This window comes from Nicotiana tabacum, chromosome 7, assembly GCF_000715075.1.
Source record: "Nicotiana tabacum cultivar K326 chromosome 7, ASM71507v2, whole genome shotgun sequence".
Lineage (NCBI taxonomy): Eukaryota > Viridiplantae > Streptophyta > Magnoliopsida > Solanales > Solanaceae > Nicotiana > Nicotiana tabacum.
The window spans coordinates 137,959,058-137,986,798 of record NC_134086.1 but is presented as its reverse complement, the minus strand read 5'-3'; the positions used below and the strand labels follow the sequence as shown (position 1 = coordinate 137,986,798).

The 27,741-nt window shown below is 39.3% G+C and overlaps 1 protein-coding gene and 1 long non-coding RNA gene across 2 annotated transcripts; one reads left to right on the top strand and one right to left on the bottom strand.

Annotated features, from left to right (window-relative positions):
• Nucleotides 1-207: 207 nt before the first annotated feature.
• On the bottom strand, nt 208-2,887 carry LOC107801770 (uncharacterized). Its single transcript, XM_016625157.2, has 2 exons — nt 2,450-2,887; nt 208-1,352 (listed from the first exon to the last, which is right to left on the bottom strand). Exons 1-2 carry the CDS (start codon nt 2,782-2,784, stop codon nt 698-700), a joined length of 990 nt encoding a protein of 329 aa, XP_016480643.1. The 5' UTR covers nt 2,785-2,887; the 3' UTR covers nt 208-697.
• A 7,226-nt stretch (nt 2,888-10,113) lies between these two features.
• Nucleotides 10,114-11,523, top strand: LOC142182579 (uncharacterized). Its single transcript, XR_012711393.1, has 3 exons — nt 10,114-10,529; nt 10,608-11,261; nt 11,338-11,523. It is a non-coding gene; the product is annotated as an uncharacterized LOC142182579 (long non-coding RNA).
• Nucleotides 11,524-27,741: the final 16,218 nt, after the last annotated feature.

The following is a 27,741-nucleotide window of genomic DNA, read 5'->3' as shown; positions in this document are numbered from 1 at the left end:
AAATGAACTTTTGATTTCTATGATGGGATGCTCAATCAATAATATTGTATATAATCACTAGTTTCCAATATAAAAGTGTATAATGTTTGGCTAAAATACAATGGGTGCTTAAGCACCCATGAGGTTGAATGTAGTTATAGTTCGTTACATGTACAGAAGGGACTGAGTTTTTGTACTTTCATAATGCAAATCTTCTCCGGCTATCACTTGAAGGGGGGAAATGATTTATACCTCATTCATTAAAAGAATTCCAAACTGCATTAAACAAAATCTAGAAGCAAGACTAACAACTAACAAGTAGAGCGCATGCTACATAAGTCATTAAATAATGCACAAATAGCAGATGATAAAAAAAACTGCTACAACTAGATGTTCAATATAGTGCGAAGATTACAAACTCGGGTATGGTAACATATCATAACCTCGTCTCATAAGTCAGCTTTACTGCAACAAATCATTTCTTCTTCACGTGGTCAGCGGCTATAGCTAAAACTCGATTCTTCAAGGTTAGGATCCGACAATGATGATCCACCTCCAAGCAGGAAACTGAAGCATCTCTTACACAGAAAACGACAAAGATGGATTTCGTGCCAGACATTGCATAAAAGAATGTACATGATGAAAGCGTGCTTTCAGGCGCAGCCTGATAGATGTTGGCATAAGAATATTAGGTCTTCAAACAACTCTCTACACGAATTCAAGCTCTGACTCGCCTAAATCCAAACCAAATCTCATAGTGATTGAATAGCAAACTATCATGGGTAAACTTGCCAATATACTCCAGCCCTAAATTCTTCAGCCTCTTTGTACATTCTTCTCCTCCCAATCGTGAACAAAACTTTATATTATGTGACACAAAGATTCGACCTTCTAAAGGTTTCAATTTACCAGCTAACCTCTCCAAACCAACCCAAACAAGTTTATCAGGCATATGAAGAAACACAGCGCTTGCATATATCAAATCATACATGGTTCCGGATCCAAATTTACTGAAATCCATGTCTTCACCTCTAACAATAAGAGGGCGCTTGTTTAATAAACCTTGAGCGGGAAGCTCATACCTGAATGCAGCCATTAAAGAAAGTTCATCTCTCTCGAGACAGTGGAAGTGTTCTGGGTTCAAATACCGGATGAAATGTAATCCAACACGAAGAGTCCCACATCCAATCTCAAGAACTTGGGAATCTGGAGTTAGATGGGCTGACTCCGCAAGGAATTCAAAAACATCCCGCCCTCCTGCCCATGGCTCTCCATAATTGCTATGGTGCTCTTCTACAAGGAGTTCACCAGGACAAGGAAGGGCAGTGTGATTATTTGCTTGTTCTCCTTCATAGTGTGATATGCCCTTGAACCTGAAAAAAACAGAGAAGTTCCATTAACATGCCAAGTTACAACTTACTAGCCACTAACGCTAGCACTTGATGAACACTTCAGACTGGAACCCGACTTGGGAAAAGGTAAATGATGGTTCATCAGGAAGTTGCAATAATACATATGTGAATGTAGAGTGAAAAGAAGATGAATAAAATTACAGAAAAAGAAGTAGTGAACATAAGTAAAGAAGAAACTAAAAAAAGGGTAGCCATTAGAGTCTTAAACGATTGAATATCCCAATAATTTTACTTTGATTTTGCCAAGCCATAGATTGTTCTTCATGCAAAAAAGAGGAAAGCACCTATTAAAGAATTCCCATTGCCTATCTGTGATTTGAACTACAGACATGTACGCATTATCTTTCAAAAAGAAAGGAAAGAAAGAGACAGAGAAAGAGGGCGGTGAAACCATAAGAGAGAAGAAGTTCCATTAAAATAGATATATGTTACTCGTTAGAGCTATGTTTCATGTTTTACCAATACTTCAAAAAGTTCAATCTCTTCTTAATCATCTATTTCTCCTTCTACAAATCAAAAACTAGCTGAAGGAAAAGAATAAGATGGAGCTCTTTCTTTTAGAGAGAAAATTAATATGGAACTTTCTGACTCATTGCCTTCTTGCTCATTTTCGATTCCCTTGCACATAGCCTTTGAAAAACACAAATGCTTATTACCATATAAGCCACTTATTATCTTTCTTTAAATATAGATCAAAGATTAAGTTAATCATATAATTTCGTCTACATTGTTTATCAATTTCCACCTATATTATTTTAAATAGATTATTGAAACTCTCACGAAGATCTAATTCAATAGTAAAAATCTAGAACACTTGAAACAAAACCGCCAAGTAGTAATTATACTAAAAAAGCATGAACTCGCAGATGCTTCGACTGGATATCTTTCTAACTTAATCTGCAGTCACTTAGTACTTCCTAAGAATAAACAAATTCCAATAAAACCACAAAACTATCATGAAGTTCAACAAAATTACAGAATTTACGAGCAATCACACTAAAGGCATGATCTTTTTAACTGCTAAATCAAATGAAACATAAATTGGAAAAGTTTCATACTGAAGTAGATCCTGGAGCTGTTGTTGGCGAGTACGAGGGTTGATCCCTTTGCGCAGCACATTGTCCGCCATATGGAGTCCATTTCCCTCGATCTGTTTCTTCACCCATTCTATATCCTCTATTGTCGTCGAGATCCTCTCTCCGGCGCCGGATCTGGATCCACCAACGGCGGCGACAGTGGTGGTTGTTGGAGTGACGAGGCAATTACACGGAGCTGGAGGTGGTGGTGAGGAGAAAAGAAAGAAGAGGAGTACTGCGGAAAAGGCGGCGCCGGTGAGAACCAGCACCGGCAGAGATATTACCACTCCTTTCGATGATGATGATAGTAGAGCCATGAGAGCAAGTGGTGAGATATCTCTGCCTTACTGTATTTTGTTGTAGATTTTGTAGTTCAATAATGGCAGAGAGTGCTACGAGCTTTGCATCTATTATACCACGTGTTTAACAGATTGTACTCTTACCTTTTATTTTCTCCACGATACGATTGTACTCTTTACATTGACAGGATAATTTTGGGCGTGTTTTACTAGGTTCATTACTTTGTACTATAATATTTATCTGAGAAAATTAAATGTAAAATATGGTGGTATGGGTCGAAATCTGACCAAGAATTTGCGTGAAGAGGAGCGGCAAAACGTCACTTGGGCCGAAATCGTATTCGTACAATGTTATAGCGACAAACACCTCGGCTCGTGTACTCAGAATGTTTGTACGATGAATTGGATGTTACGGCATTTCATAGGGTCAATCTGTAATATAGATAAATGACGTAGGTACTCTGGCTAATGACCGTTGTGTAAATGAAAATACCTAGTATATATACCAGGTGAGAGAACAAAAGGGGAGTGTTTTCAGAAATTATACACTTCTTCGCTAACAAGGAATGAGAATTGGAGAATCCATCTCGAAAATGAGAGAAGGTTCACAACTTTGCTATTCATTTTGTGTAGCCATCGTTATGGAATAAATAAAACATACCTTGTGGTCATTAATGGCGAATTCTTTCTTTTTTCTTTATTTTACATTGTGGAGTAACAATGTCGAGAATGAATATAAGCTCATCATATACATTAGATTTCTTCCATTATTTTAATGAGTTCATGAGCTTAACCTTACTCAACTTTTCTTACTTATCATTCATTAATCTAGAGTTAATTATTTTTGGCTAGGATATAATCCTTATCTATTCATTAAATTGATTTAGCTAAAAAGGGCTCTTAACACTTTTTGGTCAAACATTTATTGAACTTTTATATAGGCTTATAAAATCATCAAACTAATTTTTATAGCAAAAGAATTACCACGGTGAGATCTACTCATTGATTTTATATAAGATGAGCGGTCGTACTATGATTGTTCCGGAGGATTCAAAAGAAAGGCGAAGGGTTTGGCAACAAGCAAACGGCTTTCTATCATAGTTGCAGGGGTTCCAAGCCCTTCCCCTAGAATAAAGGGTAATAAAAATCTTTCTCCACCCGTTCAAGGAAGCAAAAATAAAAGCCCACTTTTACGCGAATCTAGAGAGGAAAAAAAGCAAAAAGCTATTTTCGTTCGATCGACGGAATCAATCGTACTTTCACTGTTGTGGACCGGCTTTCATAAAGCACCGGGACGCTAAAGAGATGGCTATGAGACTAGTGCAATCAGGTAATCCTTCCTAACCGACCCTTGCATGCGTGGAAACTTAAACAGGGCTTGAAGGGAGAAAGTACAGTCTCCTCTTCTGTTCCGCTTTCTTCTGCTCACCAAATCGTGCATGAAATCAAAGACCCTTGATACGTATTCTCCGCCGGAGTTCAGACCTCAACCTCTTGATCTGGAGAGTCTCGTACCCTTCTAATCGGAGAAGGTGCATTTCCTTCAACCTTTATGCTTTTCAACTTGATCAGCTTTTCCACAGCAAGGAATTCTTTATTTTGGCCCATTGCCGATCATGTGGTCAGTTTCCCTGCTTTCGATTCAGACCAAGATTGACTTATTATTCCTCCTCGTCCATCCTTCTCACGGAGCCGTACGTGGACGTTACCGCTCCAAGTCTCCATGGTCGTTCTTTTTAACATCTCTCTCCTAGCCAACAAGCAATTAGCCTTCCTCTACAAGGAATGGAAGTGTACTTTCACAATGTATAGCTTAGAATATCAATTAGTCAAAGCCAACCTTCATAGTAAGGGAGAAATTATAAAATAGCCAGATTTACAACTGGTCGTTCAAAAATAGCCCAATTTTAAAAGTAATCGAAATTTAACCACTTTTCATGTAAAGATAAATCTGGGCGAAAACACTGTTCAAAACCCGGAAAATACGCCAGTATATTATACTGGAGTTCCAGCATAAGTATGCTTGAACTCCAACATATTATACTGGAGTTCCAGGATAAGTATGCTGGAACTCCAACATAATATAATGGAGTTCCAGCATAAGTATGCTGGAATTCCAGCATAAGTATACTGGAACTCCAGCATAATATACTGGAGTTCCAGTAAGTATAATTGTCCAGTATAATATACTGGAGTTTGGAGTACCGGTGCTCCAGTCTCCAGTATATTATACTGGAGTCAGCAAAGTATACCGGTCCAGCATAATATGCTGGAGTTCATACACAGGTGCACCAAACTCCAGTATATTATGCTGGACCGGTCTCTGTTACAGCAAAATAGTGGCTATTTTTCATTGACTTCGTAAACGCTGACTATTTTTAAATAACCAATCCGAAATCTGGCTATACCGTGCTATTTTTACTCATAGTAACTCACCCAAAATCATGAATTCATAGAGATTTCAAAGTCTTATTAGGAATTGGAAATTAGGAAGTTAAAATAAAGCTTCGATCCTTTCAATAGTAGGATTTAAGTTGGGCTTTAAAATTACACGTCTTGCAAATTTGTGAGGACAAAAAATCTTTTGCAAATACCCACTCGCCACAAACTATTTTTTCGTCCTTACTCATAAAGTTTTCCTCTTACCCATTTTTTTTAATGTCCAACCCGTCCAATTAAATAAAGTCAAACTAAGCTACTAAAATTAAGACAAACAAAGTCAAGCCAATTCAATTCAAATCAAGCTAAACCGATCCAAGCCAAATCAAGCTATGTTAAGTCAAATGAGTAAGAAAAGTGGAATGAGTAAGTAGGTTGGGTAATTAGTTTTAATTGGATAGATATATATTGTAACTAGTTTTCAAATAATTAGAGATGGGTAATTAGTTTAAGCTGATTTTGCATAAATTGTTGAGCCGAAGCATCTCTTTCATTGGCGAAGTGCACAAAGAACTATTCTTAAGAATGCTATGCAAGAATTAGCCAATACTTATTTTGTCTTGAAATTTTGAATTGAAAATTTTAATTTCAGAATAATTCAAACTATTTGTGTTCCGAAAAATTGAATTGAAAAACTAAAATTCATGACGTATTAACTAATTCCTATATAACATGTCGTTAGAGTTGCTACCTGATTTCACGTTTACCTTTTTATGTGATCAACCGCTGATTTTTCGATATAGAATTGGAAATAAAAAATTGCATCTTATTTTATTTTGCAACAGATCCAAAAAGACAAGAAACGAATGATCTGTGTTCACGAATACTTTGTCTTATTTTTCGAGCAAGTTTAGGCTTGGAGAAGCCTTAAATTAGAGTAAAATGTGTTCTTAATGAAATATTTTTTAGATTATATTATAAATTCAATATATATATATATATATATATATATATATATATATATATATATATATATATATATATATATATATATATTGATCCACTCAACTTTGAGGTTTAGCTAGCGTTTGGCCATAGATTCCCAAATTTGTTTTGAAAAATCTGATTTGGGTGAAGTTTGATTTGAAGATGAAAATGTGTTTGGACATCAGTTTTCAAGATGAAATTATCAAATTTATTTTGAAAAAACATGAAACATGACTGTTTACCCTAAAAATTGGATAACAATTAAACTTATAATGTGATTTTAAGGATACGTGGTTTCACCTAATATCAATTGATAAATGTAAAGATAAATGATGAAAATTGACAATATATGGCAAACCAACATTTGGAAAGAACCCTCGAGCTTGAATACCCTTGAGCTAGTTATGCAAGAACGATAAAAACGCAACAAACTGATAACAAGAGAATGTAAATTAAAGAGAGAATATTGTATTGCTTTTATCTGTGTGAACGTAAGGTGTCTACAAATGATGAGGACTCCTCTTTATATAGTAGAGGAATCCTAATTATGGTATAACTTTAATTACATAATTAAATATCATGATTAGCCTAACACAACCACCCTTGATTTGATCTGTTCTGGGATTTCCACCGAAATCCTCGATCGGTTGCGGATATCTCGCATTTCCGTTATTGCGCTCTGTTCAAAGTCGGTCATATATGGTTTCAATCGTTGTTGGCCTCGATCTCGATGAGTACCTCAATTCTCGAGCTTGATATTTTATCTTCGTGCTCTGACCTGATCTCGATTAAATGGCAAAATCGGGCAAGCCTTATTTTAACCGTATACAGATAGTCCCCTTATTTCTTGGAGTGTAATGAGAAGAAACGAACTAAGCCTTCAATTTTATACCTCGACCAGTTATGATGTCACCCTTGTGACGTAAGTGACAGAAGCGATCGAAGCGTCGCATCAGTACAATTTCCAAGATCATTAATGAGCGTCAGTTGATGGTCGGCCACTAGTGCCTTTGAACCGTCACCGTGAATCCTTAAATAGGTCTTCTTCTCACTTCTTTAACCTTTACTTTGAATTTTTCTTGCACTAATCTTCAAAATCCTTTTAAGTTTTTCAAGTCTTTCTACAACCCTTCAAATTTCTTCACATCTAATTAAGCCTCTCCGTTATTGCACAGTTTATAGGCCTCGTTACCAACCTTTCTTCAAAACTACAAATCTCATCTTCTTCTTTCTCTGAATCCATATAAAAATGGCAAAAATATCAAAAACCATTCCTCAAAAGGAGAAAGCTTCTTCATCGCGGCCGACCGGCGATAAAATGCCAGTAGAGCCACGCATTGAGGAGTGTATTCTCGGGGTGTGCGATATTACTTCCGATTTCAAAAATGAGAAACCCTCGTATGTCCCTGGCCGATGTGAGCCAATGTCGAGGTATATATGCTCGATAACTGAGGGAGATCTTAAGCAGGTAAAGAAAGATTGCCATTGGGAAGGCAAGGAGGTGGTGATTCCGACCCCTGAAGAGGACATCACTACTTACGTGAAAAGGTTCTTAAGTGTTTACACTTACCCTTTTATGTTGGATCCCGTCGATCCTGTTATCCTCGATTTCTGCCGCCAATATTGAATAACCCTAGGCCAGATCCATCCTTCTTTCTGGCGCATTGTCATTTTTCTTCGATTCTTCGTGAGTAAGGCGAAGGGATGCCTTTTAACCTCGACCATCTAATTAGACTGTACAGCCCTCGTCTTTATTGACGCGGATTTGTTACATCTCACATTTTCGTGCGTTAAAGTTTCGTCTTCAGTTAACCGATGTAGACTCAGGGATGAGATTATCTTGAGGTTAACGTATTTACGCTATTCATAACAAGCGATAAGCAAGTGTCAAGAAGGATAAAAGATACACAAATTAAAAGAAACGAGTTTCATTGAAGGTTGCCGATTTGGGATAAAATACGGGTTGAGCGATAATACTCAATAATTATGGACTAGTACCCTGCAAGGCACCATATGACCACGATAGTATGATGTATAAAGTATCTTAAAAATAAATAGAATTTTAAGTAATTTGAAATAATTTTGAATTATGCGGGTAATTGGTTATTATCGGGTAACAGAACATTACCTAATTAACTAATAAATGGATAAAAAATAATAATTACCTAGAAAAAACGTGGCAACTAGCCACATTATAAGCAAATGACTAAGGGTCCTATGTCTCTAGGTGTCAAACTAAGACTTAGCCACTTTTATAAAAGCTTTTAACAAATTCCTTTCCATGTCTTGAATATAAAAGACAAAAATCAAAACATTAGTCATTTCCTACAATTAGCACTTAGGATTGAATAAATAGTTAAGAGATTCTCCAAAAAGCAGAACGTGCAATTCATGTAAAAATCTTCAACATAATTCCTACAAAAATTCCTACTTCCTTGGACATTTGTTAGGGCATTTGTTCTTTTTCTGTTAAAAATTGCACTTGTTGGATTTTGGCTTTTGTATCTCAATTGAGCTCCATTAAGTAGAACGCTATGTTAACTTCTGTTGGATGATAATTGAGGATTTTGAAGGATCTATTATGCTCGTGAACTGCTAAAACAATAAAAAAAAAAATAGTTGTTTTGTTAGCCATTCTTAAGGCTTTCAACAAAAACGTGAATTCTTGTAACTAAAAGAAATCCAACGAGAATTGTTAGCAACGTAAAGTTTTGTGGTTCTAAAGGAGTACGATGCAACCTGTTCCAAGAGTATCATGCGGATTTTTCCTATTCTAGGTATGTTAAGGTTATCCCTTCTTTCTTTTTGACATGATCTATGCGACACAAACGAAACGAGTAAATGCACAGCTTTCATAAATTACTCTATTCGTAGAAATGCTAGAGATGTGTATATTCTTATTCTCCCATATGTCTTATTATTCTATCGTCTGTTCATGGGTCTCAGAAAAATGCGTATTTGATAAAGTTTATCCGAAAGGCATATTGAGTTCTATGGAATTCCGAGAAAAATCTTATTAATGTATTTCTTATGCATTTCATGCATTTATACATGTACATTGACCCATGACCAGATGGCATTATATATGCGTATATATGTATATATGTATATTATATTTATATGGGATACGGAAAAAAGGTTATGACGTTATATACCCACCACCACCTGATCAGTTGGTATATGTTGATGATGTTGCCTACAGTGGCCAAAACAATATGATGGGATGCCGTCAGTGGCTTGATGATGTTACGTACACATATACTATGCATGACACGACATTTATATGCACGCGCATGACATTATAAATATTTCAGAATTTACAAAGTTATTCAGATTTACAGATGGATTTCGTTATTCCATGTTTCATTTATGTCTTTTACGTACTGATTTTCATGCCTTACATACTCAGTACATTTTTCGTACTGATGCCCTATTTCACGGGGCCTGCGTTTCATGCCCGCAGGTACAGGTAGGCAAACCGATGGTCCCCTTCTTAGGATCCTTAGTTAGCAAGAGTTGGCATATATATATATATATATATATATATATATATATATATATATATATATATATATATATATATATATATATATATATATATATATATATATATATATATATATATATATATATATATATATATATATATATATATATATATATATATATATATATATATATATATATATATATATATATATATATATATATATATATATATATATATATATATATATATACAATTGTATTTCTATTAGAGGTCTATAGACAGTTATGTATAGTTGGATAGTATGTGGCCTTGTCGGCTTTCAATTTTGGGTATATAGTTGTCTATAGCGGCCTTGCCGGCTCGTCCACTGCAATCAGCCCGTATATGTACATATGCCTCTTGCGCAGGTTTCCTTCATTTATGTTATTCTTGTAATTCAGCAGATGTTATTTAGGTCAATAGCTTATATGCATGCTTAGGGGTGTTTGACAGGTAGGACTCGGACACCCGTCGCGGCCCTTTGGTTTGGGTCGTGACAGGATTAATAAGGCTTCAGCATCGGGCTACCAAGGTGTTGTTCTCAAGCATAGACGAGGACAAGGATCAAGGATGGATGGTCCGGTTTGTCCGAGTGGGCACTTCCGACATAATCCTTGTCGAGAAGATGCCATTCCCCGAAGAATGAAACATGAAGTGTGAGTACAAATCCACCTATAGCTTTTGTTTATTGTTTTATTTCTTTTGCCTTTTCTTATTGATATCTTTTCTTATGATACAACGGTTTCTTGGGTGTCTGGTGCAATCCCGAACCTTCAAGACTAGGTTCAGAAACTGGCCTCGAACTCTTTGTATGTTGAGCGCTCGTGATGCAATTTGGCAAAGGGCCGATGGGAGGCCAAAAATCACGGTAAGCTTCTTACTCGTGTTTTATACTCTTCTCTGAAATTTTTCTTTTGTAATTTCTACTTGATTTCCTTTCATACAGGTCTCGAAGAAAATACTGTCATGAGGCCCTCATCCGGGGAGGAGGAGGAGGCCCCGAAGCCAGCCAAGGATAAGAAGAGGAAAAGGGTCTTGCCCTCCGATACTCCAAAGCCCAAGAAGAGCAAGGTTTGCAGGCCGAAGAAAGATACCACTGCCCTACCTGCGAATGTAGTTAAGTAGCCACAAGATGAAGAAGAGAATGAAGATGCCGCCTTCGAGCTGGTGGCTCGAAAGAGGAGCGCCGAGGTCCCAAAGGCTGCTGAGCCGGTGATGACCAAAGAGTTCAGCCTCGGACTGAAAGAATCTTGGAAGATGGCCCGAGCAAAGTCCCCGATTCGTTGGAGGCTGAATATGCCTCCCGTCGTGATGGGGCAATCGGTGGACGTACCTGAAGGGGCCAGTTCTGAGGCCCTTCGAAATGAAGAGAACGCCCCCAAGTGACTCGCTTGGGGCAATAGATATTAGTGATTCGCTGCTCCTCCCCATATTTTCTAAGGGGAAAATTCAGGAAGCCCAGGCCATGGGGACCCCCGATGTGGGAATGACCCACGAAGGGGAGGACCTTTTCTGTGGTTGTTTGACGGGGGTCAAAGATGCTTCCAATCTGGGTGATGTATCGAGTATCTTTGATGAGGCTCATCGACTCCTGAGTCAGGTAAGCCTTAGCTCCCTTTATCAATACTACTTTTGCCTTTATTTCCTCTTGCCTGATTTCTTTTCTTTCTTCATAGGCCTTGATGCTTCATTGTGTAGCGTTTTATAAATCCTAGGCAGAGTTGAACCGGTGTGAGGCCGATCTTAAAAGGCTTATGGAGGAGAGAGATGCCCTAAAACTTCTCAGTGGGCAATAAGAAGAGGAGATGAAGGACCTCCGAGATGAATTGGCAACAACTCATAAAGGATAAACCGACCTGATTGAGCAGGTAATGTAAATTTTTAGAAGTTTTTTATATCGATTCGGGAATGGCGACTAACACTTCGATCCTGCAGGTTCAGCAGAAGGCTGAAAAGATCGAGCAACTTCGCAAAGAGGCCAATATGAAGGAGGCAGAGACTTTTGGGTGGAAACAAAACATAGACCGCCTTGCCTCAGAGAAAGATACTGCTCGGGCCCAAGTGTCTTTGGCCGAACGTCAACTCTAAAGCATGAAAGAGGAAAGCTTGGCCCGAGCTAAGAAAATTGTGGAGCTCGAGGCTCGGTTGTCTGCTGAGCTTGCAAAAGTCATATCTGAAGGAGAAAAAACAAAAGTTGGCGTGGAGGCGGTCGTGGCCGTCTACCGAGCTGTTGCTAAAGCTGTTCACGCTTGAGCAAAGGGAATTTATGATGCCGCTCAGGCTCGAGCATTCTGCATTGCCGAGCATACCAAATGTCAGTCTCGAAGAGAGACTCTCGAGGAGATCCATGCTCGTGGCTTCGACCTTGCTATTGATATCGAGAACGCGAAAGTACTCGAGGTCAAAGCTAGAGGGCTACTTTATTCTGATGATGATGACTCCGGAAGCGCGAGTGGATCCGAGAGTGGAGAAGATGAAGATGAGGTTCCTGGGGAAGATTAGGCACTTAGAATATTTTTCTTTTTTGGATTTTTTGTGTAAGACCCTGAGTGGTTTTCGTAAATATTATTGCATATATGAAAGATCCTTTTTCTTTCTGACTCTTCTCCAATTTCTATTTTGTGAAAACTCTGTTTTACTTTTCGCCTTATGATAATTTTGATATACTTTGTATCTTGTGAGAATTTTGACTTGCTTCGTTGCCTTGAATTTTTTTTGTTGAAGTTAGATTAGTACGGTCTTTATAATCGAGTGAGTACTTGCTCGAACTCGGAGTATGAAAAACCCTTAGGTTTTAGTTGAGCAAGGGTGGATTCTCGAACTCATGTATAATGTCCCTTAGACTCTTAAATTGGGCCAATATGACCTTAAAAGAGTGGTTATTTCCCTTTTCAGGCTTAAAAAGTTTAATCATATAAAAATTTGTTATGCCTTAATATAAGTTTGTTCGAGAGTCAAAAAATTTGGTACCCCTTAAGGTTTTTGAGGGTTGACATCATCGAGACCCTTTGTATCTTTGCCGAGGGTAGCCTTTTTTAACCGGTTTTACGAAAATATTTGAAGGCCTATTTTTGTTATAGTATTGAACGTCTCCGACCCATGTTAGTTTGGCCGTAACCTTTAATTTTGAGATTTACCCTGTGGGTTTATTTCTCAAGTATACTTCAAGCTTTGTTCGAAGCGTCAGTCCCCGAGTGGGGTGGCCTTGGCCTAAAAATTCGAGGATTGCCTTTTTAAGGCAATCTGTTCCAATTCATCAATGTGCATTACCTCTTCATCAAGGAAATAGGTCTTCAAAGGTTCGTACTCTTCATCCACAGGATTCTCAGTCAAATGGTCGACCAATGCTTGTGCTTTCATCGCAGTCCGAGTCACGTAGACAATGCCAAATTCTGTGAGAAAAATCTGCCACTTTGCGAGCCTCCCTGTAGGCATAGGCTTCTGAAAGATATACTTTAACGGATCCAAACGATAGATGAGGTAAGTAGTGTAAGATAACAAATAGTGCTTCAACTTCTTGCCACCCAAGTGAGGGCGCAACACGTCCTCTCAAGATGAGTGCACTTAACCTCGTAAGATATGAACTTTTTGCTGAGATAATAGATGGCTTGCACCTTCCTGCCGGTAATGTTATGCTGACCCAATACACAACCAAATGAATTGTCCAAGACCGTCAAATACAGAATCAAATGTCTCCCTAGTTCTGGCGGGACCAGCACAGGTGGGTTTGACAAGTACCCATTTATCTTATCAAATGCTTCCTGACATTCATCTGTCCACTTGAACGCAACATCTTTCTTTAACAGTTTGAAGATAGGCTCGCAAGTCGTCATGAGCTGAGCAATAAACTTGCTGATGTAATTCAATCTCCCCAACAGACTCATTACCTCAGTTTTGTTCTTTGGGGGTGAAAATTCCTGGATAGCTTTGATCTTTAACGGGTCTAATTCATTACCTCGGCGTCTGACTATGAATCCCAACAACTTTCCAGACAGAACACCGAACGCGCATTTTGCAGGATTGAGCTTGAGATTGTACCTGCGAAGCCTTTGGAAGAACTTTCTCAGATCTCTGACATGGTCAGACTGCTTTCTAGACTTTACAATCACATCATCCACATAAACCTCGATCTCCCTATGTATCATGTCATGGAATATGGTCGACATTGCCCTCATGTAGGTTGCCCCAGCATTTTTCAAACCAAATAGCATGACCCGATAGCAGTACGTTCCCCATGGCGCGATGAATGCCGTCTTTTCTGCGTCCTCCTCATCCATTAAGATTTGGTGGTATCCCGCATAACAATCCATAAAAGAACCAATCTCATGTTTGGCACAATTATCGATCAATATATGGATGTTCAGTAATGGGAAGTTATCCTTGGGACTTGCCTTGTTGAGATCTCGATAATCAACACACACCCTGGTCTTGCTATCCTTCTTCGGCACAGGCACACCAATGGCTAACCAGGTGGGATACCTGGTGACTGGAATGACCTTGGCCTCAAACTGTTTGGTGACCTCTTCCTTAATCTTCACACTCATATCAGTTTAAATTTCCTCAGCTTCTGCTTGACAGGGGGAAATGCCGGGTCAGTGGGCAATTTATGAACCACCAAGTCAGTGCTTAGACCCGGCATGTTGTCATAGGACCATGCAAAAACATCTTTATACTCGAATAATGCTTTAATTATCTCCTCTATGAGTTGTGGTTCAAGATGGACACTTATTTTAGTTTTCCGGACATTATCTTGGTCCCCTAAATTGATTGCTTCTATATCACTTAGGTTAGGCTTGAGTTTTTCTTCAAAATGGCTTAATTCGTTACTAATCTCTTCAAAGGCTTCATCCTCGTAATATTCCGATTCACCATCACACTCTATTTCTTGAATTACTATTTCAGAATTAGATTGGCTTTTAAGACGGGGCCGGAGATTCTTCATGCATGTCATATCATTGAAGCCAGCATAAAAAGAACTGTACAAAGAAGAAAAGAAAAACAAAAATAAAACTATCAGGAAGGAAGAAAAAGGGAAATTGCATTTCATTGAAATTTAAAGATAACAAGGTTTATACATCCAAACGGACGAAACATAGAATCTGAATTACAACCCTAGAGTAATCCAGATAAACTGAAAGAAAATCAAAGCAAACTACCAAAACTCCTTCCTAGTGGGGAGAGGAGTAGCTTCCCAATTGTTAATCTTTGCACTAGGCCCAATAAACTGCACATCCACTTTACTCGAGCCCTCTCCAACTTCCAACATGTTCACATCGGCGAATAACCTCTTGAATATTTCAATCAAATCTCTATCTACATCAACCACTGAACTGGGAACTGTTGCCACTGGGCATTTCTTGGTGTCAGGCCTAACAAATGATCTAAAGAGCCGTGGGATGGGCTTTGGGAGGACCTAGGCCCTCTGTTTCAACTTTCTAGCTCTTTTCACGTCCGCAGTTGTGGGCTTGAACCCCAAACCAAACGTATCCAAGTTTTTGGGGAGAGACACTGACTGTACGATACCTTGCAGAGATGCACCCAAACCCTTGCCTGGTACAAAACCATTTTTTAACATTTCGGTAGCTACCATGACTGATGCGGCAGCTACCCTCGGGGTTGGAACGCACTTCCCTTCTGGAATTTTCTCTACTGATACCGTGTCAAAAACCTGATAAACCCATGACCCCTTGTCGTCCTCGAACTCTATGAACGGAACAATGGCATCGCTAGGAACACACCAATTATCTTCGCCATGCACAACGATTTCCTGTCTATCCCATTCAAACTTGACCATTTGTTGCAGAGTAGACGGGACCGTTTTGGCAGCATGAATCCAGGGTCGACCTAACAGCAGATTGTAAGAAATAGCCACATCGAGCACCTGGAACTCCATGGTAAATTCAACTGGCCCTATTGTAAGCTCAAGCACTATGTCCCCGACTGAATCTTTCCCTCCACCGTCGAATCCCCGAATGCAGATATTGTTCTTGTTAATTCTTTCATCATCCACCTTCAACTTGTTTAGAGTGGAGAGAGGGAAAATGTTTGCACTGGAACCATTGTCAACCAGCACCCGAGTAACCACGGAGTCTTCGCATTTCACTGTCAGATAGAGGGCTCTATTGTGCTCGATACCTTCCATGGGCAACTCATCATCAGAAAAAGTGATTCCGTTCACCTCAAATATCTTGTTAGCTATCTTTTCCAAGTGGTTTACTAAAATTTTGTCAGGAACGTGGGCCTCATTCAGGATCTTCATCAAAGCCCGATGGTGCTCGTCTGAATGGATCAATAATGACAATAATGAAATCTGAGCTGGTGTCTTCCTCAACTGCTCCATAATGGAATAATCCTGCATTTTCATCTTTCTCAAGAACTCCTCTGCTTCTTCCTTAGTCATAGCTTTCTTCACCAATACCGGGTTGTCTTTGGAACTTTTAGTTTTTCTCAACTCTTCGGGGGCAAAGCATCTTCCCGATCGAGTCAAACCATGGGTCTCACATACTTCTTCTTTAACTTCTTTCCCCTTGTAAGTCACTGTCACTCGTTCATAATTCCACGGGACCGCCCTGCTGTTGACTATTGGTAATTGAGTTACTGGATTGATGATGACAGGGTACCTTCCACAATTACAACAAGCTTGTTCGCCACTCCCGACACAACCACTTTCACTCTTTCATGTTTCCCTGCAACGTCACTTGAGGGCCCCTTCTTGACCACCACAGATGGTTCACTATTTTCCCCATTCAGCTTGATCGTAAACTTCTCACTTGTTGACTTCTCGAATGACCTGGATTCACTGGACCGAATCATCATGACAGTTTGTGAAGGCTTCTTAGGCTCCCCTTCCTTATGCACTATCTCAATCATATTCGTCTCTTGATGAGCTGGCAATGGGTTCTGGTTGATATTAGGTGCCTCCGGAGCTTGGACCTCAATCCGATTAGTATCAATGAGCTCTTGAATAGCTGTTTTCAATTGCCAGCACTTCTCTATGTTGTGCCCCGAGGTGCACCAAAACAATATTTGCAACTCACGGAGTGATCAAGATTCCTCGGGGGAGGATTTGGAAATTTTGGTTCAATCGGACTCAGCATACCCAATTGTCTCAACCTGTGGAACAAACTGGTATATGATTCTCCCAATGGAGTGAAAGTCTTCTGCTTCTGCAACCTCTCATTCTTGGTGGCCTAATTGGGCCGGAAACCTTTTCTAGGGGGATTTTTGTAGGCTCTTGGGGGTGGATAGGCATTTTGTGGAGCTGGGTGGATACTTTGTGGAGCTGGCGCATGCCATTACGCGTGAGCGGGAGGTTGAGTGTATGTTTGTGCATGATGGACAGAAAAATGGGGATCTGGCGGTGGGTAGTAGTGTCGTGGTGGGCTATATGGAGTGTGGTGGTAAGTTTGGTGATAGGGTTGAAGCTGGTTGTAGTAATGTGAAAGGCCTCTGGATCCGACCCAAGCTCCCGCCTTAATTGTCGCAACATCCTCTTTCTTTTTCTTTCCGAGTACACACCTAGTACCGTTTTGAATGGCTTGGATAGTTGCTTGAGTAGCTCATGATTTTATTAGACTTGAGTCCCTCTTCTACCATGCCTCCCATTGTTAAAACCTCATTAAAGGACTTACCCGCTGCTGATACCAAATGACCAAAATAAGTGGGCTCCAAGGCCTACAAGAAATAATCAACCATCTCGCTTTCTTTCATCGGAAGGCCAACCCTCGCTGCTTGCTCCCTCCAACGGAATCCACATTCCTTGAAACTCTCACCAGGCTTTTTCTCAATCTTCGTCAATGATAGATGGTTTGGGATAATTTCAAGATTCTACTGAAAATGATAGGCGAAGGCTTGGGTCAAATCGTCCCATGTGTACCACCTATTGTGATCTTGTCTGGTATACCATTCCAATTCCGATCCGCTCAGACTTTGGATGAAATATGCTATCAATAATTCATCTCTTCCGTCTGCCCCTCTCATCTTGCTACAAAATGCTCTCAAGCGTGCTACAGGGTCACCATGCCCATCGTACAGGTCAAACTTGGGCATCTTGAATCCTACTGGTAACTGAACATCCGGGAATAGACATAAATCCTTATAGGCCACACTTACTTGACCTCCCAACCCCCTCATATCTCTGAACGATTGTTCTAAGCTATTGACCTTTCTGATCATCTCCTCATGTTCGGGATTTTTGGGTAGCTTCTCGGTCTCTGCCAGGATATCAAGATGAGGGGTGTAAGAATATGGTTTCGGGACTTTGAAGGTGGGCTCAAGGGGATAATACTGGTTATCGTGAGTCTGGAACAGTGGCTCACTAGAAGAACGATGTAATGCAGCAGGTGGAGGTGCCACAAAAATGGGAGTGACTGGTAGAGGGGGGTATGGGACTTGTCTGGGTGGTGGAGCTTGAGAAGTATGGGAAGTGGTGCCATAGCACTGTTGGTGGAGAGGAAAGGCCGGAGACGAGTTCACAGTGGGAGGTTCCTGAGGTTGAGCCAATGGTGGGAAATAAGTAGGGTTGGCGGGATAGACCGGTGGTGGATGCCCCTTTGCCCAGGCCTGGTACATTTCAACCATTTGCTGCTTTAACTTATACATCTCTTCCTTCATCGCATTAACATCCAATTCTTCCACCTCTTTTGATGGATCAACAATACTTGCCTCCGGTTCTTGGTTGGCCATATTCAGCTTGTCTTTTGATCGGGTATTGTAGGGGTGAGTTGCCAGAATGCCAATCGACTAACCACATACCTGAACTCAGTATATCAACAACAACCTTGTTAGTGATTAGGGCTTTAACAAATTAGTAACCGCACATTTGGGGAATGAATGCACCTAAGCAGTTAACCATTTCTATTATGCATTTAATCGGCTGCTTGTGTCATCTCGGCCTTTCCTTATTTCCATTTGCAATTTCTCTTTTTCCCCTTTTTCTCTTTTTCATTCTGGCCTTTGCTTTTTCTTTGTTTTTATCCTCTCATTTCCTTCTTGTTTTTCCATTGTTTCTTTCTCTTGGTTTTCTTATTCTTCTCTCTTTTCTTTTCTTTTTCTCTCTTGTTTTTCCTCTCTTTTTTCTTTTTCTTCTCTTTTTTTTTCTTTTGGTTATGGTCGAATCCTATGGAGATTGCCTACGTATCATGACCCTGCATGAATCAGACCGAGTGTAGTTCTGGGAGATAAGTGTGAAAGTAAATAATAAAACATTTTGGGATTTTCAATTTTCATAAAAAGCAAATGCTTTGATTACAAAGACTCAAAACCAACAGACTCCAAAAGAAACTAACAGACTCTGATACAAAGACGAAATACAGATTCCAAATATAATCTATCATACTCCAACAAAGAAAATACAGACTCGAAAACAACTAACAGACTCCAGCAGAAAGAAAATACAGACTCAAAACAACTGACAGACTCTAACAGACTCAAATGAAAAATCATGAATACATTAATGCTCCTGGTGCCCGCGGGACATCACTCGATCTCGCAGCGGGCCTATAGTCAAGATCCCTTTGAAGTCGATCCAAGTCACTCATTATCTGTTTAACAAATTTCATCATGGCCGTAAAGAAGGTGGTGCGAGTCATATCCTCATAGGCTTGGCACTTCACAACAATGTAATCGGCGATGTTTCTAATTCTCTCTCTTATGACACCTTTTTCCTGCAACAAAAGCCCGATCTGTTGGGCCCTGGCTTCCAAAGTTTGCTCGGCCACATGATTCTGCTCCTGAAGTTGTTGCAAATCTATTTCTAATTGTGCCAATGCTGTATAACAATGTTCCCTTTCAACCTTGAAGTCTTTCGCCTGTTTGATCATTTTGTTTTCCGTGGCGATGACCCTTTTCTTTAATCTCGCGACCTCATTGTCGTACTTTTCTTTCAACTGCTTAACCAAGTGTGCTCGTTCATCCGCATTTTTAGCCAATTGCTTTCGAATCCTGGCTAGTTCACTTTCTTCTTTGTTCAAAACAAAACTATAGTCACTCACTTTTTGCCTCATGTTACCTATAAGTTTTTCATCCTTGGCACTTTGGGCGGGGTTTTCTGCCGCTACTTTCATTTTCTGAATTTGGACTCGGAGGGCCTCGTTTTCTTTGGCTAGCTTTTTCTTTTCACCTTCGTCCGTCGCGGCTTGCAAGCTATTCTCGAATTGAAGTTCTTTGACTTGTTTCTCCAACTTTCCTATTGTGGCCCTGTACTCATTCTTCTTGGCCAACCAAGCCCACTGTTCTTGCGACGCCTCAACGAATTCCTGAATGTGAGGTCTTTTGGTTGGTCTTTCTGGTTCGGCCCTTGTAGTGTTCTTCTTTCTATACCAGGCAAGATAGGTGGGTGAGACTTCGCCTCTAGATAGGCCACGCACTCGAGTGTTCACTGTCAAATACTGGCATTCGTTCCAAATAGAACGAACTATTTCTTCATAAAATTGGCCGTCGGAACTAACCTCGACCGCATAAACACTAAGATCTTCATCTGGGTGCATCACCTGACACCTTCCCAACTGTCTCATCACCCGGTAAGAAGCGTAGGGCTGAATACCTCACAGACCCATTAGAAGGAAGTAAGGACCAATGGCGGGTATATACACAATTTCTTCAACAAGAAGCCAACCTAGTGTCCATTCTATTTTTTCCGCAGTGATGGAACGAAGGCGGGATACCCAATCTCCAAACCCTTATGGCAGCTTGAACCCTGAAATCCTTGTGTCAAACTCTTCAATGCAACTTTTCTCTGTGGATCCGTAACTCATGTACTGAGGGCGATGACACAGGTGCTCGATCATCCACATCTGTAATAGCAAATTGCATCCCTCGAAAAAATCTGCCCCGGCTTTACAAGTTGTGAGAGCTCGGTATATCTCAGACACTATCATAGGGGCAAGATTGCTCTTGGCGTTGGTAATCAGGACCTTGACGACTCCAGCCACCCGCAAATCAATATTCCCGTCTTTTCGGGGAAACACCACAAGGCCTAAGAAAGCTACCATGAAGGCGAAACGCCTATGCTCATCCCATTTTGTTCGGTTCCCTTTGGTACAAACCCCACTTTCCGGATCATTGAACCCTCCTACATGCCCGTACCTCCGGTATATAAAACGTAGAGTGGAAAAACCACCCTCCAACTCGGAGTACAGGACTCCCTTACTTACCTTTAGCAAATCCATGAATTTGTGAGAGTTAACGGCTCTTGGAGCGATCAGATACTTATGCCTCAGCCCTTCAGTAATTTCCATATAACCTGCTATCTCTTCCAAGGTTGGGGTGAGTACAAAATCCGAGAAGTGAAACACGTTATGGGTCGGGTCCCAAAATGTAACCAAAGCCTTTATGATGTCTCCTCTAGGTTTGATCTTTAACAACCCGGTGAGACCTCCCAAATGTAGATTGACCTTATCTGCTCCGATTTTCCCAGATCCTCCCACCACATATGCAACTCCAAAGGGATCTTGTTCCTGACTGTTATCGGCAAACTTGGACTCGTGCTCAATCTACACATTTATTATGGTGATTAAGCAAAGATCAAGACTCATTTGACTCAAAGACAAAGTTGACATTTTTTTCTTTTTTTTTTCAAATTAAAAATAATATCCGATTTTGCAAATACGGCCTTTCAGCACCTCGAAGACGAAGATTTTAAGGCTGTGTTCGCCAACTGGCAAAAACCTTGAAAAATGACCACAGGCGGTTGTTCTTGCAAAAGCAGCCTTCCGGCGCCTTTTTAGGGACATTCGGCTATTTTTGACAAGAATGGCATCACCCTAATTATTTTCAAATAAAAGTAAAATTTTGGTTCTTTTGGGCTATTTTTGCAAAAGGAAAGTTGGATCCGATGAGGGTTGCCTACGTATCCCATACCATGTGGGAATCAAACTGGCGTAGTTCGGGCAATTTTAAAACAAAAACCAACTTTTTTTTCCTCTTCTCTTTTTTTTTTCAAAATAAAACATTTTTTTCTTTTCAAAATTTCGGCAGAGTTTTAGTACATTGGTTTTTTCAAAACAGGTGATTATCTTACTTAGCCCTCACACTGTTGTTCTCTTTTTGTCAACTTTCTCCTATTATTCAAAAGCCGGTCAGCAAGCGACTCCGAAGCAAATAAATGCACAAATAGCAAGTAAGATGCATCAAGATGGTCTTTTCATTTCAGGTACACCTGTCCTAGACAGACCCAACCCCTGTGTTGAGTCTCCAAAGTCAAAATGCACATGATGCAAACAAACATTCTTACTAGGGATCCGGCATGAGGTATTGTTATACAAGGTTTTAAAAAAACCTGGGTTTATTTGTTCTAGAGCTGGCTTACCCGAGCGGACAACTCGAGCTGGGAGGGGGGGGGGCTGCGTACCAGTAACCAAAAGATCATCTGGCTTTGCAACTTGTCTGAACCTCGTTCTATTTGGGATATGACACTAACAAAAAGAAGTCACGACTAGCGTGAACTCCTCGGGAGAGAGAAGAGAGGGGTTTCGTAGCAGTTCATATATACAGTTCAGATAATATCAAAGCGGTAAAAAGCAACATTTAGCACATTAGGCTCAAACATGTAATAAAATCAGATAATAAATAAAACCAAATGTAACAATTCATCTAAGCTCGAATTCTTGAACCCTGAACCAGAGATTCTGGGTTCGATCCCCAGCAGAGTCGCCAGAGTTGTCACACCTCCTTTTTTACCTACACCCCCAGAAGGGTATAAGGGAGTTTTTCCAATTAAAGGACAATCGAAACGGGATTATTTCATTTAAAGATTCAGAGTCGCCACTTGAGATAATTTTATGGTGTCCCAAGTCACCGGTTCAAATCCCGAATCGAGGAAAGGATTGACTTTGTTTTACAGTCCGCGAGCACAAAAATCCGGGTAAGGAATTCTGTTAACTTGGGAGAAGGTGTTAGGCATTCCCGAGTTCCGTGGTTCCAGCACGGTCGCTCAACTGTTATTTTTGGCACAATTATCTGATTTAAAACATTTTGAACCTATGTGCAATTTTAACTTTTTAACCGCTTTTATTTAATTAATTAAAGGAAGATTGTAACGTTATTTAAAATATGTTTCAAACTACGTCACATAAATGCACCCGCAGTCCGCAACACATTTTATCTGACGTTGAGATTTGGATTTGGGTCACATAAATGTGCACCCGAGTTTAGGAAGATAATATTATTAAAATAATGCGCCTAAAGCAACTACGCATTTATAAGGTTTGCGAGGGCCATAGAAAATTCGCTAAATGGCACGCCTCGATTTCTAAGGATAAAAACATTTATTAAGTGAAGGCCATAACCTATTTACGTTATATAATAAGGCTCGCCTCAATTATTAAAGGGCTTGGCTAATTGATTTAAATGCGGAGGAAATTATCGAATCAAGTTCATGAAACCAGATTAATCTAATTCGTGACGATGAGGAATTGGGCTAGTTATTGGAACGAGTTGGCCCAACAACAAACATCAGCGAGAAAGTATTCATGTGGCGAGACCTGCCACTTTCTATTTTTCACAATGCTTTCAAGGCTTTTGGGCCCAAATTAACAAAAAGGATGGGCACCCGCATGTATTGTCCGGAGATCGAATCTCTGAGGAGCCAAGCCAACCTAAGCTAACAAAATTACATGGCATTCATTAATACAAGCAAGGACAACATGAATTAATTGAAATACAAAATGCATGAAAATTTAGAACACCTTATAGTTACACACTTAAAAAAAACTCTTGAAGGGAGACTTTGAAACCTATTGACTAAGTACAATACCTAACAATTATCAAGTGAACCAATAAGCTTAATGAGTTATGAAATTAAATCACCTGCCTAAGAAAGATCAAATTTTTTGACTTCCAGACAAAACAACATTATTTGGCCTTGTGTCCTAGTTACAAGTGAGAGAGACTATCTAGTTAGGAGTTAGACTAGGAATGTCAGTGGTCGTCTATTGATGCAGGGCTTTACCTTCTAGTTGTACTATACCAGCCATCTATTTCGTATTTCATATTTCATATCCTGTATTTCATATTTCGTATATCTTATATATTGTTGTTATTTTTATTACGCATTTTTATAGTACTAATATATCATCTCCTATTGCTTTTTTGAGCCGAGGGTCTCCTGGAAACAGCCTCTCTACCCTTCGGGGTAGGGGTAAGGTCTGCGTACATATTACCCTCCCCAGACCCCACTTGTGGGATTATACTGGGTCGTTGTTGTTGTTGTTGTTGTTGTGTCCTATTCAAATCCCTATACCAAATTATGAACAGACATGCTAGGACTTAAGCCTTAAACAATGGTTTCTCGACAGACTACAAGCTCAAACCTAAATTACATAGCATTCGAATACTAGAAAAATCATGCAAACCCACCTAAATGTTACAGCTATTACAAATCGAGGCACTTCTTTCACTTGTAGCCATTTTTAAACAAAATTGATACTAAAAAGAAGAATCGAATTACTTCAAAGCTTCAATTTCATGCTATAATATACTAGCCAAAACATTTCTAGCATTGAATATTGTAGGTGTTCATGAGATTGAAAAAAAAACAAGATCCAATTCAAATGACATTAGTTCTCAATTATATTTCAGATCCAAACTTCATACTACACTTAAGTGATGTCCATAGTGCTGAAAATATTTGGAAATCAAAGGGAAAGTAAGTGTAGAATCAGTAGACAGCAATAGCAGAATAAACCCAGCAAGCAATAAAACAGTAACCCCAAATCCAAACTAGCTTGAACCAACTCTTAAAAAATAATTTCAAAAACTCAAACAATCTTCAAATCAAGTGCAGGGCTCCATAATTTTCAAGAGTTCTAGCTAATGAGAAGATCAGAAAACCCAGCAAACAAACCAAATTTGAGCAGTTTCCATCAAAAAAGTGTAAGAAAATCCAGTATTATTTTTCAGATTTAGCTGTTTTTTTTAAATTTTTGGATTTTTCTTTTCTTTTTTTCTCTTGGGTTTGACTTGAAAGTCAAGTTATCATGCCTTTATAGGCAAGGCTCTAGGGAAGCCTTAAGAAATCAACTTTTGCACCTAAAACCTTTTTCCAATTTTGGTTTTTGCTATCATACCCTCAAGATAAACTTCAGAAATTCAAATTAGTCCCAAACCCCCTTTTCTGGAAGCTTCCTAAAGCTGTTACACTCAGATTCCCTTAGAAATTACCCAGAATAACCCTCTGAGCCCTGTTAATTACCCTTCAAAATGTGGGTCAAATTGACCCAACTAGATTTGGTATGGGTCTGTGAATCCAAATTAAACCCACTTGGGCTCTTGACTTTCAGAACCCAATTCAATTTAAGCAAAGATTTCCAAATTTAAAAACTAACCAAAATTCCCAAAAGAAGAAATCCGGAAACCCTTTTAAAATGCAATCAAACAAAGACGAGGGTGAATGAATTAATTAGCTTAACTACATCGCAAGAAATTAACTAAGTTATAGGCCTAATTAACTAGGTTATTAACAGAAACACAAACCAGAAAATTAGGCATGCTTAACAAACTAAAGAAGTCAAAGAAACAGATTTCACAAAGAAGAAGAAAGAAAGAAGAAAAGGAAAACGAAATAATGAACCGAAGAACAGGTTTGAACTCAGAAGGCGAATCAAATTTCCAGTCAGATTATTATAAGAAAACTAGGCTTAAAGAAAGGGAAAGAGGAGGATAATAAAAGAAAACACAAAAGGGGAAAGGAACTTACCAAATTAAGCCTCGAAACCAGACGAAGACAAAGGACCCAATAAAACTAATGTCGGTCAATTGTTCTTTGTTAAGAACAAGCTGAACAACATCAGTCTTGTTGAGTCCGAATTTCAAAACTCGAAGAAACACCACCCGATGACCATGCATGCTACCAAATTTCAAAGAAAATGACTTTTGGATTTTTAGGGTTCACTTTCGATCTAAAATTCGAGAAGTTCTGGAAGGATTCGAAGCAAACGGAGTGGGGATTTGGAACGAGGGAGACTTGGTGGTCGTGGAGTGTATTTTTGGTAGTGAACGGAGGTGGCGCCGCCGGGTTAAGGCGGTGGGAATTAGGGCGGCGGGTTAGGGTTTATTTTTCTGAGGGGTGAGGAAGACGAGTGAGGGGGTGGAAAGCGTTTGGACAATAATATACTTAGGGACCCTGTGTTCCCAGTCGTTTGATCGAGAAACCTCGACGGCTGGGATTGAACACTGGTTAAACGGTGTCGTTTGGACACTAGACGGGGCGGAACGGGTTGGGGCGTGGGTTTGGTCCTATGTTTGGCGGGTCTCAAGGAAAATACACTTGAGCCTAGGGAGATTGAATTAAAAAAATAGCCCAAATATCAGACTTTGTATTCCTTTCCAATTTCTTTTTATTTTCAAATTCTTTTAATTAATTCCAAATAAAAATAAAACCTGAATAAAAATCTTAAAACTAGATTATCCTACCAATTAAAATAATTAACTCTAAATAATAATTACCACAACTAATTAAATACCAAATAAAAGAAAAACTACCAAAATTCGAACCAAAAAATTTAAAATGCAAAAATAAGTTATTTTTGTGATTTTTTCATTTTTATAAAATACTAAATTACTAATTAATTCAAGAATGCAAAATTAGATTTTAAATGCAAATGCAGTGTATTTTTGTATTTTCATGAATTAAATAAAATAAACATGCACAGGCAAATGCAAACAATAACAAAAAATACTACGAAAATCTACGAAATTGCAAATAATGGAAAATTTTATTTTTCTTGAATCTATGGGAATAACTCATATAGGGCAAAAATCACGTGCTCACAAGGAGTCACCACTCTATGTGCCACTTGGTATTGATTTATGAGATTCCCCTAAAACCAGCATAGCCCGCTATTTCCTCAAGCGTAGGGGTTAGCTCAAAATCAGAAAAATAAAACACATTATGCGTTGGGTCCCAAAAAGGTATCAAAGCCTCAATTATATCCAACATCGGCTTAATCTTCAACAGACCAATGAGACCGCCCTAAGCTTTTATCACAATATCTCTGCTGACCTTTCTAGATCATTCCACCACATATGGAGTTCAAACAGTATTTCCTCGAGGATTGTGAAAAGTTCATTTTCAATAGTGCTCATCCTGCACATTTATTTGAAGTGATTGATTAAAAGATCATGATTTATTTTGGCTCAAGAGAGAATTATCAATTTTCAAAAATTAAAACAAAACACCTTTGCAAAATACGGCCCTTCAGCACCTCAGGAAAGAAGACTTTAGGGATGTGTTTGCTAATCGGCAAAAAATTTGAAGAAGGACCATAGGTGGCTATTTTTGCAAAAAGCAACCTTCCGGTGCCCTTTTGGGGCACTTTTGGCTATTTTAGACAAAAACGACATCTAATTTTATTTATGACAAAATAACAACACTTCATATTTTTGCGTTATTTTTGCAAAATGGAGTTGGACCCGATGAGGGTTGCCTACGTATCTCACATCCGGTGAGAATCAAACTTGCATAGTTCGGTCAATTTTGATGCAACATAAAAACATAAACATTTGAAATAGCTTTTTTCCTTTTTTTTCAAAAATTTCGGCAGAGTTTCGAGATATTTGGACACCAAGTTTTTTCATAGGCGGGTGATCTCCTCTTTCTTACCTCAATTTGGTTTTTCTCAATTTTCTTCCCTATTCTAGAAGCCGGTCAACACGCAATCCGAGTCAAATAAATGTGCAAGTAGCAAGTAAAATGCATCAGGATGATCTTTTGATTTCGGGTACACCTGTACTAGACGGACCTAACCCATGTGTTGAGTCCCCAAAGTCAAATGCACGTAATGCAAACAAGCGTTCTTACTAGGAATCTGGTATGAGGCTATATTATACTATGTTTAAAAACCTGGGTTTATTTGTTCTAGACCTGGCTTACCCGAACGGACAACTCGAGTCGAGAGGGGGCAGCGTACCGGGAATACAGAAGCTTCACCGGCTTTGCAATTGTCCGAACCTCATTCTAAAATTAGGATATGACTCTAACAGAAGAGAAGCTACACTAAGTGCACCCTTCCAAGATGATTTAGAAGACTCAGAGAGAGGAGGGTTCATAATAGTTTATATACAGTTCAGCAATATCAAAGCGG

Coding starts and splice junctions, on each gene's coding strand:
- LOC107801770 (XM_016625157.2), bottom strand. CDS start 2,784: ATGGCTCTACTATCATCATCATCGAAAGGAGTGGTAATATCTCTGCCG. Junction 1,353..2,449: donor CAGCTCCAGGATCTACTTCA/GTATGAAACTTT, acceptor TGTTTTTTTCAG/GTTCAAGGGCATATCACACT.